Raw genomic sequence first — 19,175 nt, 5'->3', positions numbered from 1 at the left:
GTTTGCACTGAAAAGAAACCGCAAAGTCTGCCAGGAAATCCGCGCACAGCCCATACTATATGTGGGCATTTGTATGAAGTACATGCAAAATACATTACGCACAGGTAGGAGAGGATTAAAGGAAACCTACCACTTCATAAGGTAGGTATGAGATACAAACACCGGGCACCAGCTCAGGGTGAGCTGGTGCCGGTGCTTAGTCTCGTTAGTGTTAAAACCGCGGTATCGCGGTTTTAACACTTTTGAAACTTTCTAGCAGGCACTGCTTCGGCGCTGCGCGCGACCGTGCGCGCGCAGCGCCTGCGGCGTTTCCAATGTAGGCGCGCGCACGATCGTGTGCACGAAGCGCCGAAGCAGTGCCTGCTAGAAAGTTTCAAAAGTGTTAAAACCGCGATACCGCGGTTTTAACACTAACGAGACTAAGCACCGGCACCAGCTCACCCTGAGCTGGTGCCCGGTGTTTGTATCTCATACCTACCTTATGAAGTGGTAGGTTTCCTTTAAGTTTGCAATGGGAGAGTTAAGTACAACAACAAGTTTTTTTTTATCACTGAGACTCTGGTTTTGCTGTGTATTTTGTTTTTAGGTAAGTGAAATGGAACAGCAGAATATTCATGTAATTGTAATTTATGTTTGTAATTATTATTTGTTTACTTGAAAATCTCTTATATATTGTATATTGGGAATGTGTGTGCTAGTGATTAAATAATTGTGAATAGAGTTTATTTCTTTTTTTAAACTGTTTTATTGAAAAATATATGTCCAATGAGCATCAAACACGGGATACAGTCATAAAGAGGATAGATATACATAATAGTACGCAATAGCACAGATCACTTTGAAATATTCACGTGTTGCTAGATGTATGCAGGTACAATCATATTTTACATGAAAACACAATACTGCAGTATAAACCTAAATAAAGTAAGCTATCTACTTGGTATGGTTACACATGAGATTCTTCTGTTTCACAGGGCATGGTCAGGGGCCAAATGAGGGTATACCACAAAAACCATTCCCACCATACGTCAGTCACAGGGTCAGTCACTTATAGGAGCTATCTATGCAAGTTTGCCACCAATTCCTCTGGAGTAAATGCGGTGAGCGGGGAATCACACCACTTTTTCCACACCTTATCAAATTTCTCAGGACATCCCCTACGTTCATATAGAATAATTTGATTAACCAACTGTTTCTATTGTGAAAGAGATGGCATAGAGTCACCCATCCAGCGTAGGGCGATAGCTTTCCTAGCTATGAATAAGGATTCCTGAAGGAAGATTCTTTCTTGATAAGACCAGCTCTCTTCTTCTAAGATATTAAACAGACATATTAACGGTGTGCTAGAGAGAGATTTTGTCAGCAAGAGTGATAAGAAATCTATGACAGAGAACCAGTGGTTGGCTTATTTCTGTTCTATAACCTTTGGGTTTATTTCCTATACTAACTCCAAGTGGGGAAAGTTCTGGGGTTTAGGTTAGACTTCTTTCATACTGTTGTATGCTTGCCTGGCTGTAGCCCAGGCGAGCATACAGCTGCATGCTGGAGAGGAGAAGTGAGCCAGGCTGTAAACATGGGGAAAGATAAAGCATTTTCTATCTTTTTCCCATGCATGGTACGATATGGCCGCACATGTGTGTGTGCACCTTACCACGGCTCCATAGGCGTCTTGGCAAATTTGAGGCCGGATATACGTCCCCATAGCATTAGTTTGAAAGAGACTTAAAGGAAACCTACCACCACAAATCTACCTATAAAGGTAGATCAGGTGGTATGTGAATGAATGGGACGTGAGGATAGCCCTTTTAAGGGCTAATCCTCGCATCCCCGCACTTTTTTGGAAACTTTTATTACCCTAATATGTAAATTATGTTATGCGGCTACTGGGGCGTGGAGTAGCCGCATCTGAGGTTACATGAGGCGCCTGCGCGGTCACTGCTCCGAAGCCGGGGCTGCACAGACGCGGGCCTGCTGTTCTGCGCATGCGCAGACGGCAGGATTGTCGGAAGAGGGCGCGCAGCTACGAGCAGCTGCGCGCTGAAGATGGTGAGTAGGAGGGGTAAAGTGACTACCGGGGCGTGGAGTAGCCGCCTCGTGTAACCTCAGATGCGGCTACTCCACGCCCTAGTAGCCGCATAACAAAATTTACATATTAGGGTAATAAAAGTTTCCAAAAAAGTGCGGGGACGCGAGGATTAGCCCTTAAAAGGGCTATCCTCACGTCCCATTGATCCACCTACCACCCGATCTACCTTTATAGGTAGATTTGTGGTGGTAGGTGCCCTTTAAGAGTTGTTGTATGGATTGCCATATTGCCAGTGGATATTACCGGAAAATGTGGGGTAGGGTTCCCATCTGACCACAATTTTTTTCAGCAGAATTGGGTCTGTCTATAAAGAGTAAAATAGAATCTCAAAGAATAGTTCTTGTTGATTAGTGCATAATGTTGATCTTAGCATTAGGAAAATGGATTTCACACCTTTATAATTTTTTTTTTCTTGCTGACTTAGATTATGTTGTAGTTCTGCACAAAGACCTGCGAACAAACGTTTGACCACATGCTGGACCACTCCACCAGCGGCAGCGCCCCTTCATTATTTCAGTGCTTCTATACCAGAAAACTGGCGTGGAAGCACTGATAAATGTGTATTTCTCACTGTTGTTCATAGCTTGTTTATCTGTTTAGCAAGATCAAGGTGCATAACTATAATCCAGATAATAATTTCTAAAATTTTAACCCTATCAATTTCTTGAATGCATTTTTAAATTCCTTGTTCCTCAGTGTATATATAATAGGATTTAACGTAGGTGTAATAACAGCGTAAAACACAGGGACCAGTTTCCCCTCTTCAGATGAATACTTAGATGTTGGCTTCAGGTAGGCAGAAAATGATGTTGCAAAAAATAACGTTACAACAGTAAGATGGGAAGTACAAGTAGAGAAAGCTTTCTTACGACCTTCTGTAGATTTGATTTTCAAAATTGTGGAAATTATATGGATGTAGGATATTACAGTAGAAAGGAATGAACCAAAACCATAAACTCCTCCAACCGTAAAAAGAACAACCTCGCTGGGCAATGTATTGCCACTAGCCACCTTTAGCAAAGGTGGGATGTCACAGAAGAACTGATTAATCCTGTTGGATGAGCAGAAGGGTAGCTGGAAGGTAGAGATGGTGTGGACCATGGAATTGAGAAAGCCACTGATCCAGGAGCCACAGACTAATGCTATGCATGTCCTAGTGTTCATGAGCAGCACATATTGTAATGGATTACATATGGCAACATATCGGTCATAAGCCATTACAGCAAGTAATGTGCACTCTATGCTGCCAAGCGCAATGAAAAAGTATACTTGAGCCATGCAGAAATAAAATGAAATGGAGGTTCTCTTTAGAATAAAGTTTAGAAGCATTTTTGGAATCGTGACTGACGTGTAGAAGATCTCCAGAACAGAGAGACTACATAGGAAAAAATACATCGGAGTTTGAAGCGCCTTACTGCCCAAAGTTACAAAGATAATGAGAAAATTTCCACCAAGAGTCATTACATAAAATATGAAAAATACATAAAATAATAAAAGTTTCACAGAAAGCATAGATGGAAACCCAAGGAGAATAAACTCCTTCACGGAACTTTTATTCACCATCACACATCTAATAGAAAAAAATAGTGCCAGTTATGTATAATGTACTTTGCAAGGTATTATGGCTTTAGAGCTAAAGCCAGAAACCATGGATCCATGATATAGCAATTCCATTCTTTTTTAAGCCTGAGCTTGGAGGTTTTTAATGTTTTCTTTTTTTTGTATTGTAAATTGTTGTGTGCTTAATTTTTAGATTTGATTTTACCTTTGTTATTTTAAAGAAAAAAGGCAAGGAGATGGCAGGTGTGCCACATGTATGAAATTCAAGCACATCATATATATTGTACAATTGGTACAACACGAAGCAACAGCAGTGTATCCAAATGGTGATCCGGCTGCGCTCTTGGAGGTACTCGGCTAGAAGACAAGCAAGATGAATGGGTCCTGCGTTTTTTCCTCTGTGATGAATCGGCGTTAGTCACTTTTGAATAGTTAAAAAGTATCTGCTTTTATTTTTCAATGCATAAATAATTTCAAATTAATATTGAAAAATAAAAAGTGGATACTTTTTAGAAGAAAAGTGATCCCATAAGGGATCTATGATAAGAATTAGATCTGATGGTAGATTCCTCCTATTTGTCTTTGCCCTAATCTGTAATTTGATAATCTTGGAACCTAACCTAACTTGTTAAAAACATTATTTTAGTAATATGTAAAATAACTGCAGGGGCTACTGGGGTGTGGAGTAGCCTTAGCTCCCAGTGTCCGGCCAGTATAGTACACGCCCAAGTAGCCTCTGCAGTTAATTTACATATTACTAAAATAAAGTATTTAACAAGTTAGGTTAGGTTACAGGATTATTAAATTACAGATTAGGGCAGAGGCAGACAGGAAGAATCTCCTGTCAGATCTGCTTCTGACCATAGATTTCTTATGGTAGGTTTTCTTTAATTATACACAAGTTACTGGCGCCAATATAATGGCGCAAATATCATGTAAGCTAATACATGGTGCATTACAAAAATTAGATTTAAAAAAATGTAAATATTCTATATAATGTGAACAATTCTTCAATCTGTGTGAGGGATACACTACAATGCAGACTAAATATATACTTTAAATGAAATCTATAAAAATCAGCCATGATAAACCAAGGACACTTACTCATAGATCCAGGTCCCAAGGCACCATGACTGTGGTAACCTTCTTATATTTGCTATCTATGGCCTCCTTCCTTCTAAAATAAACTCCTAAAATTATACAGAGCCATTTTGTGCTGTAGCTTCATAGGCTGTTTCACTGTGCAGAATTATTTCTCCTTCTCATTGTGTGATGAAACCTCCTCTGCTGCCATGAGATTACAAACAGCAATGGGAATTGTTAAGGGAGCAGGGGAGTAGGTGAGGTATGTAACAACCTGTGCAGCTGCAGCATGGAGAGACACTGGTAATGCCCCCAAAGCCTTTTTGGCTTATTAGCATAATTTTAAAAATTGATTTTAGAAGGAGGCCATGGATAACAAATATATAAGAAGATTACCACAGTCGTGGTGACTGGATGAGTCAATGTCCCTGGTTTATCATGCTTGATTTTTAAATTAGATTTCCTTTAAAGCACCTATTCCTCCCCCCCCCCCCCTACATTTTCTCCTTTTAATGTTCCCTTATAATTGTGACCTTAGCTATCTCTTTTTAAATATTCTGCCCCCTCTTTCACTTTTCATTTTTTATCAATTTAAAGTGAAGTTGCTAATTTTACCACTAATTTGTCATGGCTAATGCCTTAAAGAGTATACATTTTGTTGCCCTATTTTATTACCTATTGCTCCTGTAGCGATCTGAATAGGTGAGAATGCCTGTGCAATGCTGCATACAATGGAACATGCCACAATTTGTCAGATTTGTTTTTTATTAAAAGAAACTCAATATTGGTCTTGTACGGTAGGACCACAGCTCCACAGAGCACCAACATTTACAAAGCTGTAATACAATTGTGTCTACTGAGGGAGATGGCAAATTACACAAAAGAGAAAACATATCATTATCATTATTGCAAATGAAACAGACAAACCTGGAAGGGTTATTCTCAGCTGACCATGGTTTCATTTTTATATTTTACCAACTCAAATTGCTTAAGGTAAATAGAAAAAATATTTTTGTAATCTGAAAAAAATGAAAATAAAATTGAAAATCAAAATGTAGCATCATCATACAGTTCTCTCTTCCTTCTGAGACAGATTCTGAATCTTCATGTTTTAAAGCCTATCTAGCATAGCATTGAGACACCAGTATGAGCACAGATGTTGTTACTTTCCCTTAGGGAAATAATAACACATCAAGGTAATAATAAGTGAAGAACTTAAAGTACATCTACCAAGGATTGTAAACCAAGCACTGACATACTGGTGTGTGCCCCCTCAGGCAGGATCCGCTCTACTTTAAGCTTCTTATGCCCCTGTTTTTAAGAAAACAGGCATTAAAAATTATGTAAATGAGCCTGAGGGGCTCCAGACTCCATTAACACCTAACGCCTTTTTTTGGAAAATCTTCATCCTGGTGGTAGATGCCCTTTAATTTTATTATTTTTATGTCATCAGTATTTTAATAGCAATTGTACACATTTGTATGCATTTTTAAATTAATTTAATAAAGAAGATTCTAATTGTGAGTCAAATACATTGACGTAGACAAGTGGTTTTATGGAAGCCTTATTAATGAAGACCAATCTCTTTCCTTTTGGGTAACATAAAAAAAAACATTTGTGGGGCATTTATCATATTATATTGTGCACCAGCGTATGATTAAATCTTGCTCCTCCCACTGTGCTGGACGAACGAAGGCTACAGCTAATGTGCAGACGCAGGGCAGAAACGCCCCAGGTTGGCCCAATCAGTCTCTGAAAATCATCCTCCAACTTGGTGCAGAAGTGACCAAAAGGGAAACACAATCATACATTGCTGGCAGTACACCAGGAATTATGATTATTTCAGGACTTGTACATTTGAAAATTGGTATACAGCCCTTGTTAAATGTTTCCCAATGAGCGGAAAACAAACCCAACGACTGTCTTGTTTTGAACTTTGCCACGAAACGGGAGTCCCAACTGGAAAACCTATTATTGATTGATAAAGAGGTTAAAAAAAGAAGGCAGTGATTACTAATATTTCAAATGTGGTCACTGAAGCTAGAGAACTTCCATTAGCCCTGCATCCAGAGTTGACAAAAAAGATTTCTGACAAAGTATGTAGGTTTGGTTTCGTGTTTGATTTTTTTTCTCATTTGGTTTCAAGAGTATTTTTCTAACATTTTAAATACAGCAAAAAACATACATCATTGAAGTATTGCTTACAAGGTAACTAACAGTACAGACCAAAATTTACAGACAAAAAGAAAAATGGAATGTGGCATGATAGCTTGTCCATGTAGAGCTTTTACAGGAATATGATTTGGATTGTTACTTAGAGGGAAGGGAAAAAAAGAGTCTTGCTAAATGTTTTTCTTAAATTTCGGTAGAACAGTTTAAATAATGTGATGTACTAATTAACTATTTTTTCTTCTGTCCCCCTAAATCTGCAGGAAAAGTGTAGACAGAAAGGAATATATTTCAGTCTGTGTTTGTGCTGCAAGGACCACTCTGTGTAGTACAGAGGGCCCCAAGCAGAGGTCATCACATTTAACTAATGTTTCTATAGATTTTCTTTTTTTTTTTTTACCAAATACTGGCCTTTGAAAACTTTGTGAACCCACACAAAAGGTATTATCTGGTTATATAAATAGATTAGGAATATGGGCTTCAAATACCTTTCTTTAAATGTTAACTCTCCCAGAAGAGATTCCTGATGTGGAATTAAATAATAAAGAGTAAGAGTGATATTGTATTTATTCAGCAGTCACATTTGGTGGTTAAAGAAAACTTTAGAATCCATAACATAAAATTTCTACATTTATTTTTTGGTAACTCTGACACAAAGAAGGCAGGGGTGATTATAATTATCGAAAATACTTTAATCTATACTCTAACAAATGTGGACTGTGATGAAAAAGGGAGATAGTTAATATTAAGTGGGGACATCCAAGGAAAAAGCTTTGTTTTGTTAAATCTAAATTCCCCAAATGCAAAACAAGATGCATTTGTTAAAAAGTATTTAGGAAGGTTGATAATATGCTTACTCTAATGTCATAGTGAGGGGGGGAATTTAATATGGTTGCAAATAACCTCTGCGACTCAGCATCGCCAGCTTAAAATCAACATAAGGACACGCAAGAGTTGTTGAGGAAATATAATTTGCACAATGTGTGACATTATCTTCACCTGAAAGAACTAGAATACACTTATTTCTACTTCCGACATCCGTCTTCCTCTCGTATTGATTACTTTTTGGTTAGTAGATCTTTAGTTGAAAGAGTGAGTAGAGCTAAGATCAGAACTTTGGTCTGACCACACCCCTATAACCATCGAAATTGCATAGCTTGCAAGTAATTCTAACCAGAGGACTTGGCATTTAAAATCAACACTATTCGACTTAGAATATATAAAATAGTATATTTGAAACTCTCTGTGAATACTTTAATTACAATCAAAACAATAACACACACCCACAAAGCATTTGGTCCTATCGTAAGATTACAGCCAGGAGTAAATGCCTTCAATTAATAGGTTGGCTTAGAAAGCAAAAAATAAGAAATTTGAGGAGCTTCAAACAGAACTAGTAACCCTAGAGCAGGACTATAAACTACTTCCATCCTTGAACTTATTAGGGAAAATGGAGCACGCAGAGAATTTTAAAAAAATTCAGGCAAAACACTATAAAGTAGGAGATAAGGCAGGATGTTTACTAAGCAACCGCCTTAACCAAACTATAGTTAGCAGCAATGTAAATGGCACTAAAAATAAAACAGGGGAATTGTTCTTTTCACCACAAAAGATTGTTAATGTACCGTATTTGCTGAATACTATGAAGGGCTCTATAACATAGGGAAAAAAAAGGGGGGAGTTAATGATCTTAATATTTCCACCTTCTTGAATAAAGTGAAATTAACATCACTAACTGCTGAGCAGAAAATAGAAATGAAGAAGCCACTGTAATGGCCATGTAATAATTCTGAGGTACTAGACACAATCTCCAGCTTAAAGGTGGGTAAGGAAAGATGGCTTGAGTAATGATTATTATAGATGTTTTGGAAAGGTCCTTGCATCGCATCTAGTGAAACTGTACAACCAGGTAGCTAAGGGAGAAGAGTTTCCAAAAGAAATGTTGGAGGGTTCAATAGTTGAAATCCCAAAAAACTGGTAAAACCTCTAATAACCCAGAGGACTTTAGACCTATAACCCTGTTGAATCTTAAAATTTTTGCCTCTATCCTGGCTCGCCACTTAAGAAAATGAATGGGCTCGTTGGTGGAGCGGGATCAGATTGGGTTCATGCCAGGCAAGCCAACCAGATGCAACCTATAGGTTCTTGAATACAATTTATCTCTCCATTAAAGCGGATTTAATGGAGCAATGCTGACTTCGATGATGAGGTTATATGCATCATGTGCCATAGTAATGTTAAACAGTTGCACCTCTGCTAAATTCACCCTTAGTTATGGTTCTAGACAAGCGTGTCCAGTTTCACGTTTCATTTTCAACTTGGTGATTGAGACACTTGCGGTGGCTTTGAGATCATGTAGCAAAATAAGTGGAGTACAGTGTGGGAATAAATCTTCATTGATCTCAATGTACACTGATAATATTGTGTTCTCTTGTACAAAACTATCACTTCAATATGTTAAATCTGTTATAGATGATTTCTCTGCTGCATCTATGTAAAACTAAATGAAGATAAATATCAGTACTTTCTCATTAATGGATCAGAGACAGATTTATAGGTATAAACATGCTGAGGATTTGTCATATCTGGGAATTATAATAGGGAAAGATATGAAAGCAACAATTAAAGCTAATACACAAATTCTAACTAAAAACTTATGGATTATCCTAAAGGTCCTTTCACCTGGATAGCTAGAGTAAACATAATAAAGATGCTGGTTCTTCTGAAAATGTTATAGATATTTGGCTGTCTTCCAGCCTTCCCAAAAAATATAATATATTAACAAAAATAATAATATTAACAGTTTACAAAGTCTGCTCCTCAGATTCCTCTGGAAGGGAAAAATACTTGGATTTAAAATACACTGGGGCAGATTTATCAAGCTGTCTGAAAGTCAGAATATTTCTAGTTGCCCATGAATATTTTAAAGGAGAGCTGTGATTGGTTGCCATGGGCAACTAGAAATATTCTGACAGCTTGATAAATCTGCCCCAATATTAAGTTTACCTTGGAATTTACGGGGAATTGGCATCCCTGACTTAACATCATATCTGTTAGCTGCTAGGGTAGAGTCCACAGTGTTTTGGTTCAGGGACGATCCACTCCCCTGGTTGGAATTAGAAAAAGAACTCCTGGGAACGGCTTGGATTCCTAGGCAAATTTTATTTAGTATGGCAGTGGGAATAAAAATACCCACATGTAAATTCAACATAATCCAGCAAATGATTAAGACATGGAAAGCTGTAAAAAAAATGGGGGAATGTTGGCTGACTTTCCTTCCATGTGAAATTAAACTTCTGTGGTTTAAATATATATATATACAGGCAGTCCCCGGGTTACATACAAGATAGGGTCTGTAGGTTTGTTCTTAAGTTGAATTTGTATGTAAGTCGGATCTGTATATTTTATCATTGTAATCCCAGACAGAACTTTTTTGGTCTCTGTGACAATTGGATTTTAAAAATATTGGGTTGTCAATATTAACACTAAAGCTTATATTAAGAATCAATATTAACACTAAAGCTTCATTACAGACACCTTTGATAACTGTTATAGCTGTTTATTGTAGCCTAGGACTAAAGTACAATAAATTACCAATATCCAGAGGTCTGTTTGTAACTAGGGGTCGTATGTAAGTCGAGTGTTCTTAAGTAGGGGACCACCTGTATATATATATATATATATATATATATATATATATATATATATATATAGGTTCAGTGAAGAGGCAGCACTCCTTGTAGTAGTGAAAGGGGTGAAGCTTTATTCCATAAAAAGCGACGTTTTGGTGTACTGTTACACCTTTATCAAGCATAGTGTGAGTAACAAACAGCCAACTATTTAAGGACCAACAGACCTGCTGATTGGTCAATGGTAAGTGACAGTAATTCAGTGTACATCATACAGAAAAGTGACAAACAAGTAATAACATTATTCATATACATGTTATAAAGTGACCAGTGGTGCCAATATATTATTATGAAGTGTACCATCATCATAAAGTGACATAGTGCAAAAGTAAACACAGTAAAACACGCCCATCGGTTTGTAGACCTCCTCCACGTCTCCTCCTACTCATTCATGAAAAACAATTGTTTCAGCTTGGCCACCTGTTGTATCAAGCCATGTGCATTGCCAAACAGGAAGTGTATACTTTGACCTCCAGGAAACCGGAAGTTAGGTAATCAGCTTGGATGGTGCATGTGTATTGAAGGTATTGAGTTGATGGCGGCCATCTTGATAAGGGCAGCCCTCTTCTCATTCGACCAACCCCAATATGACAAGAGGTAAGTATTAAAATACCATTATTTTTAGAGCACGTTATGTGGATCAGCACGTATTGTTCGTCCCCAGTGTACAGAGAACTCACTCGTGCCAAGTACCTCCCTAGTGCCGCAGGATCCATCGGACGACAGACCTGAAGCAAGATGGGGATATAGTACCATTGTCCCGAACGTGTAATCGCCAATTGGGATGACAATCCCACCTCATAGAGTCATGAAGGTCTGGGGAGTTGTTAGAGGGTTATGCCGGGCCAATCAAATTTGAATGGGAGACGTGGGAAAAACGGTCCTTCCGATGGGGGTTTTCAATATATGTCTTTAACTCTGTAGATATAAAGACATAGGTATTAGTTGGATGTAAAGAACAGTCTAGCGTTACATAATACAAGAGATGGTAGGGACAAAAAATACATTCAGTACAAGGTGCCAACACTCCACCATGTCTGCTCCTGTGTTAGATTATGCTATTTATATTAAATTCAATATTCAAACCATATGGATGGAGTGTGTTTAATCGATGGATCCATTTTAATTAACATTTTCTGAGAAGTTGTGCCCTGTCACCACCCCTTCTCAATGGAGGAATGTGGTCAATGAGGATAAAGCGCAATTGTGAATCGTTATGTCCTTTTTCAAAAAAGTGTCGACTGACGGGAAGATCCCGTCTCTTTTTACGTATCGTATATTTATGCTGTGTAATCCTGACCTTGAATTCGTTTGTGGTTTCACCAATGTATTTTAGTCCACATGGACATATCAACATGTAAATTACATGGTCACTAGTACACGTTAAATAATGTCGTATTTTGTAAGAAACTCCTTCATGTGTAAAAGACTCGTCTTTTTGCATCAGTGAGCAGTTGATGGATGATCTGCATGGGAAACTCCCAGTGCGTGTAATTCCCATTAGACCCGTTTGTATAGATGATCTTAATGGTCCCACATCTGAATTCCGTAATCCCCCCTCTTCTCATACAGGCGGGCCAAGAATATTGGTGACCGTATTGTGAGGTCACCAATATTCTTGGCCCGCCTGTATGAGAAGAGGGGGGATTACGGAATTCAGGCACACCGGTGGATTCCTTCGCTAGTGTATTCCAGTGTTTTTTTATTATGTAAGATATTCGGTCACTTTTATCGGAATAGGTAGAAATAAATGGAATTCGACTGGAGTTGTGCCTTTTATTTTTAGGTCTAAGTATTTTTAGGTCAAGTTCCTATTGTAAGTGTTGGCAAGATTCCTATTTTTGTCAATAATTTTTTTCGGGTAACCCCTTTCCAAGAATTTTTTTGACATTTTCTCCATGTTGGACATACACTTATTGTCGACACTGGAAATTCTTTTTACCCGAAGGATATATATCACCGGTGTGATCGGGTATGGAACAGTTAGGTACTTGTGCATGTTTTCTGTAATAATATACTTCCAAAAATTCACAAGAGTCTCCAGGATCCCCCCGGTAGGCCTATTGTGTCTGGCCGGGACTCTGTTTTTTCACATATTGCAATTTTTCTCGATGTTGTTCTGAGAGACTTTGTAATGAAAAGCAAATCATATATTCGTGACACATCGGATTTTCTTAACAAATTACAAAACATTAACTTGTCCCAACATAACCATCTCTTGTTGGTTTCATTCGACGTGGTGTCTTTGTATATCTCCATTGACCACATCAGAGGGTTAAAAGCTGCAGAAAAATGTCTACATAACACTTCTTACTCACCGTCAACTATCACGTTCATTTTGGATATGTTACACCTGATTCTGTATAACAATTACTTTTTATTTGGTAACGAATTTTATACACAATTGAGGGGTGTAGCTATGGGGGCAAATATGGCTCCCAGCTACGCCAATATCATGATGTCGTCACTTGAGGAGGACTTTGTCTATGTGTCCCACCACTTCCAACATGTTGTGGAGTGGTGGCGATACATAGATGACGTCTTCCTCTTGTGGACTGGGACTATTGATGAACTTACCCTGTTTCACACTTACCTGAACTCCATAGATGAAGATATCAAATTTACGGTGGTGTACTCTATTCTATTCGGTTCCTAGATGTTACAGTATCCTATGCAGAACATGCATTATACACAGACCTATTTGTCAAACCGACAGATAGGAATACCCTACTAAAATATGACAGTGCACACCCAAGAAGCATGTTAAAATCGTTACCTCTAAGTCGATTTCTTCGGGTAAAAAGAATTTCCAGTGTCGACAATAAGTGTATGTCCAACATGGAGAAAATGTCAAAAAAATTCTTGGAAAGGGGTTACCCGAAAAAAATAATTGACAAAAATAGGAATCTTGCCAACACTTACAATAGGAAGGATTTACTTAGACCTAAAAATAAAAGGCACAACTCCAGTCGAATTCCAGTTATTACTACCTTTTCCGATAAAAGTGACCGAATATCTTACATAATAAAAAACACTGGAATACACTAGCGAAGGAATCCACCGGTGTGCCTGAATTCCGTAATCCCCCCCTCTTCTCATACAGGCGGGCCAAGAATATTGGTGACCGTATTGTGAGGTCAGATGTGGGACCATTAAGATCATCTATACAAACGGGTCTAATGGGAATTACACGCACTGGGAGTTTCCCATGCAGATCATGCATCAACTGCTCACTGATGCAAAAAGACGAGTCTTTTACACATGAAGGAGTTTCTTACAAAATACGACATTATTTAACGTGTACTAGTGACCATGTAATTTACATGTTGATATGTCCATGTGGACTAAAATACATTGGTGAAACCACGAACGAATTCAAGGTCAGGATTACACAGCATAAATATACGATACATAAAAAGAGACGGGATCTTCCCGTCAGTCGACACTTTTTTGAAAAAGGACATAACGATTCACAATTGCGCTTTATCCTCATTGACCACATTCCTCCATTGAGAAGGGGTGGTGACAGGGCACAACTTCTCAGAAAATGTGAATTAAAATGGATCCATCGATTAAACACACTCCATCCATATGGTTTGAATATTGAATTTAATATAAATAGCATAATCTAACACAGGAGCAGACATGGTGGAGTGTTGGCACCTTGGCCTGAATGTATTTTTTGTCCCTACCATCTCTTGTATTATGTAACGCTAGACTGTTCTTTACATCCAACTAATACCTATATCTTTATATCTACAGAGTTAAAGTCATATATTGAAAACCCCCATCGGAAGGACCGTTTTTCCCACGTCTCCCATTCAAATTCGATTGGCGCGGCATAACCCTCTAACAACTCCCCAGACCTTCATCCATGACTCTATGAGGTGGGATTGTCATCCCAATTGGTGATTACACGTTCGGGACAATGGTACTATATACCCATCTTGCTTCAGGTCTGTCGTCCGATGGATCCTGCGGCACTAGGGAGGTACTTGGCACGAGCGAGTCCTCTGTACACTGGGGACGAACAATACATGCTGATCCACATAACGTGCGCTAAAAATAATGGTATTTTAATACTTACCTCTTGTCATATTGGTGTTGGTCGAATGAGAAGAGGGCTGCCCTTATCCAAGATGGCCGCCATCAACTCAATACCTTCAATACACATGCACCATCCAAGCTGATTACCTCACTTCCGGTTTCCTGGAGGTCAAAGTATACACTTCCTGTTTGGCAATGCACATGGCTTGATACAACAGGTGGCCAAGCTGAAACAATTGTTTTTCATGAATGAGTAGGAGGAGACGTGGAGGAGGTCTACAAACCGATGGGCGTGTTTTACTGTGTTTACTTTTGCACTATGTCACTTTATGATGATGGTACACTTCATAATAATATATTGGCACCACTGGTCACTTTATAACATGTATATGAATAATGTTATAACTTGTTTGTCACTTTTCTGTATGATGTACACTGAATTACTGTCACTTACCATTGACCAATCAGCAGGTCTGTTGGTCCTTAAATAGTTGGCTGTTTGTTACTCACACTATGCTTGATAAAGGTGTAACAGTACACCAAAACGTCGCTTTTTATGGAATAAAGCTTCACCCCTTTCACTACTACAAGGAGTGCTGCCTCTTCACTGAACCTATATTGGAGACCCTGGCCAAGGGATCACCGGCTTCTGCACCCACCGCTAGCTGTGCTGCTCTGGATCTTCTACTTATATATATATATATATATATAAAACATCCCTCATAATTTCTGGTTGAAACACAAAAAACAACTCTACAGGATTTAATTGTAAATAACAGATTAGCTAAGTTTGAGGAACTTAAAGCTTGTAGATTGTTTACATCTCAGGACTTTCTATCTCATGCCCAAATACAGGAGGTCCAAGGGTTACATACAGGATAGGTTCTGTAGGTTTGTTCTTAAGTAGAGTTTGTATGCAAGTTGTAACTGTATACTTTATAATTGTAACCCCAGTCAAAATTCTTTTTTGTCTCTGTGACAATTGGATTTTAAAAATGTTGGGTTCTCATAAGAACCAGAATTAACAATACAGTTTTATTGCAGCCATTTTGATAACTCTTATAACTGTTTATAGTAGCACAAGGCTAAAATACAGTAAATTACAAACATCCAGAGGTCTGTTTGTAATTAGGGGTCGTCTGTAAGTCGGGTGTTCTTAAGTAGGGGACTGCCTGTAGTCAGTTCTCTAAAACAATATAAAATAATAGAGACAATATACACCCAAAAATAACCATATGAATTCATATTAAAATTATCTAGGCAAAACAAAAACAAGCAAAATGCTTATCAGACATATATAGGGATAATATAGTAAATAAAACAACATCCAAACTTGCCTTTATGAAGGAATGGGAGACAGACGTAAACAGGCTCTCTAAACAAGAGTGGGAATTATCATGGAAATCAATAACCTTGTACTCCATGTGCATTAACCATATTGATTTGGCAAAAAATAGTATTTTGCTGGCACTATTAACCAGAAAAAAAGAGAATTCTAAACTCCTCAGCAGAGCTAGCGCTCCTAACTATGGGCATGGAGATATTTTCAAATGAATGATCTAAGAAATTTGGTCTCCCATATATTATATGCTGCTAGACTATAAATAACAAGGCTTATTATCTGTGGTAGAACTAGGAGTAAGTGTTATTAAGATACATTTGGCAGCGCTGCTTATGAACTTACAACATATTCCATTTTTATTTCAACACTTTTGTTTAGAATATTTGTTAACTTTATTTGAATTTATATGTAATTAGAGGTTCATTATTTTTTTTTTATGTAATCTTATTCGATTCTCATAGTTTATAACTATGTATCACTTAGGTCTATTGAATTCATGTGTTGGTTGTAAACAATACAGAAATAAGAGGTAGGAATTTGGGATGGGTTTTTGAACTGTCTTTGGATATTGGGATATGGGCACCTTTGGAAATCAACAATGCCTACTGACCTACTGGGGCAGTATCAGGCTCCGGGAGCACAGGTGAAAAGCTTTGCTACATCTACATTGGAGCTCTAATATACAGGCGGTCCCCTACTTAAGAACACACGACTTACATACGACCCCTAGTTACAAATGGACCACTGGATATTGGTAATTTATTGTACTTTAGTCCTAGGCTACAATAATCATCTATAACATGTATCACAGGCGTCTGTAATAAAGCTTATTGTTACTCCTAGTTCTTATGACAATCCAACATTTTTAAAATCCAATTGTCACAGAGACCAAAAAAGTTCTGTCTGGGATTACAATGATAAAATTTACAGCTCCGACTTACATACAAATTCAACTTAAGAACAAACCTACAGACCCTATCTTGTATGTAACCCGGGGACTGCCTGTACTTAGCTTTTTCCGGATGTGAGTGTGAGGTGAAAGACGCATGCCCAAGGAATAAAAATAAAGCTTAATTGCAGTCACCTTTGATAACTATTACAGCTATTTATTGTATCCCAAGGCTAAAGTACAGGAAATTACCAACATCCAGAGGTCCGTTTGTAACTAGGGGTCGTCCGTGGTCAAACTGGATAAATCTGGTACAAGTACTTTCTATTCTATTTTTACCTCTTTGTCCCTGTAATATCGAGGGTGATACTTGTGCATAGCTTCCCACTGGTCCAGAGAGGTGTCAGTGACGTCCCCAATAATTTCATTTTTACTTGGGGGAAAGAAGGAGACAGGAACATGTTTCTTTAATAAACAATATTACAAAATGTACAATTATCATCTGCACTACTGATATATGCAATTTTTCTAAAAGATGAGCAATGCTCTGATGAAATGTAGCATTTTATCTTAAAATAAATTCTTAAATGATAACTACCACGAGGATCAAGGATTTTAAAACCAAGCACACTGACATTCTTTTACCTTCTTATGCCGTTTTTACAAAAAATGGGTTTTCAAATTATGCAAATTAGACAGAGGTGTTAATGGAGCCTGGAGCCCCTCTGTCTCATTTGCTTAACTTTTAAAGCCTTTTTTCTTAAAAACAAGGGCATAGAAAGCTTAAAGAGAACCTGTCACCAGCCGCACTGCTGTTGAACCCCCAAAAATACCTTAGAGGGTTATTAATTGTTGTCCAGATTCTGAGCTGGCCTCACACTAAAATATCAACTTATATTCACGGGCAGGTAGAAGTCAGGGTGGTGGGGTTCAGGGTAGAGCAGGCAATCTCGCCGTGTACCTGTGCACGTCCGAGATTTGATACGAGAGCACAGGAGGACGGGGACGGGGGGACAGGATGGGTTCACGGGAGACAGGGCAGGTTTCGGCTCAATGAAGAGAAGTATGCAGATTTTCATAACGCAGCAGCCTGAAGGGTGGGTGAGTGCTTGACTGATCTATCGGAACGCCAGCCCCGACTGCTACCTGTCAGTAAATATAAGTTGATATTTCAGCGTGAGGCCAGCTCAGAATTATTATAAGGACATGTCTGGACAACAATTAAGACACCCTATTAGGTATGTTTGGGGGTTTAACAGCCGTGTGGCTGGAGACAGTTTCCATTTAAGAAGAGCAGATCCTGTCAGAGGGGGCGCACAAAAGTATGTCAGTGTTCTCGGTTTACAATCCTTCAACCTGGTGAAGATGTCCATTAACCCCTTACCGACAGGTGACGTATTAGTAAGTCACACATCGGCTGTAGGTGTATGGAGAGGACTCATGGGCTGAGCCCAGTATATGTTAGGATCAATCAGACAACCCTAGGGTGTCTGAAAAATAGAAAAAAAAAAGTAAAAGAAAAAATGAATTAAAAAAACCTAAAAATTTTAATCACCGCCTTTCCCTAGAACTGATATAAAAATAAACAGTAAAAATCATAAACATCTAAATCAATGTGTCCTAAAAGGTCCAATCTATCAAAAGATAATAGCGGTTATTCCCGGCGTTTAAGCCTGTAACGGAAAATAGCGCCCAAAATCGAAAATGAAACTTTTTGCCATTTTGCAACATCTAAAAATTTGTTATAAAAATGATCAAAAGGCCATACAGTCCTCAAAGTGGAAACATTGAAAACGTCATCACTTCTTGTAAAAAATGACACCACACACAGCTCCATATACTGTACAGGTAGTCCCCGGGTTACATACAACATAGTTTCCATAGATTTGTTCTTAAGTTGAATATGTATGCAAGTCGAAACTGTATATTTTATAATTGTAGATCCAGACAATTTTTTTTGCCCCAGTGACAACTGGAGTTTCAAAATGTTTTGCTGTAATTTGACAAAGAATTATCAATAAAGCTTCATTACAGACACCTTACAGCTGATCATAGCAGACTGGGACTATAGTAAAGCTTACAGAGAGCTTCACCAGAAGTCACAGTGGGCAGAGGGGTCCCTCTTTAACTAGGGGTCGTCTGTAAGTCAGGTGTCCTTAAGTAGGGGGCCGCCTGTAGAATTAAAGAGTTATTAGCTCCAGAAAATGGCAAAATGAAGATTTTTTTTTGTACAGCAGGTTTCAGTTTTTGTAAATGTATGAAAACATTATAAATCCTGTATAAATTTAGTATCCCTGTGATTGTACCAAC

At 38.2% G+C, this 19,175-nt stretch overlaps 1 protein-coding gene across 1 annotated transcript; it reads right to left on the bottom strand.

The window, feature by feature from the left end:
• Window positions 1-2,725: 2,725 nt before the first annotated feature.
• LOC140065924 (olfactory receptor 5V1-like) lies at window positions 2,726-3,649 on the bottom strand. The gene has a single exon (XM_072113483.1). It carries the CDS (start codon window positions 3,647-3,649, stop codon window positions 2,726-2,728), a length of 924 nt encoding a protein of 307 aa, XP_071969584.1.
• Between the last annotated feature and the right edge of the window lie 15,526 nt (window positions 3,650-19,175).

The sequence above is a fragment of the Engystomops pustulosus genome, chromosome 6, assembly GCF_040894005.1.
Source record: "Engystomops pustulosus chromosome 6, aEngPut4.maternal, whole genome shotgun sequence".
Lineage (NCBI taxonomy): Eukaryota > Metazoa > Chordata > Amphibia > Anura > Leptodactylidae > Engystomops > Engystomops pustulosus.
The sequence above is the reverse complement of the archived record's forward strand: the minus strand, read 5'-3'. Positions and strand labels throughout refer to the sequence as shown.

What these genes read in the sequence shown, in the direction of transcription:
- LOC140065924 (XM_072113483.1), bottom strand. Translation starts at nt 3,649, where the DNA reads ATGGTGAATAAAAGTTCCGTGAAGGAGTTTATTCTCCTTGGGTTTCCA.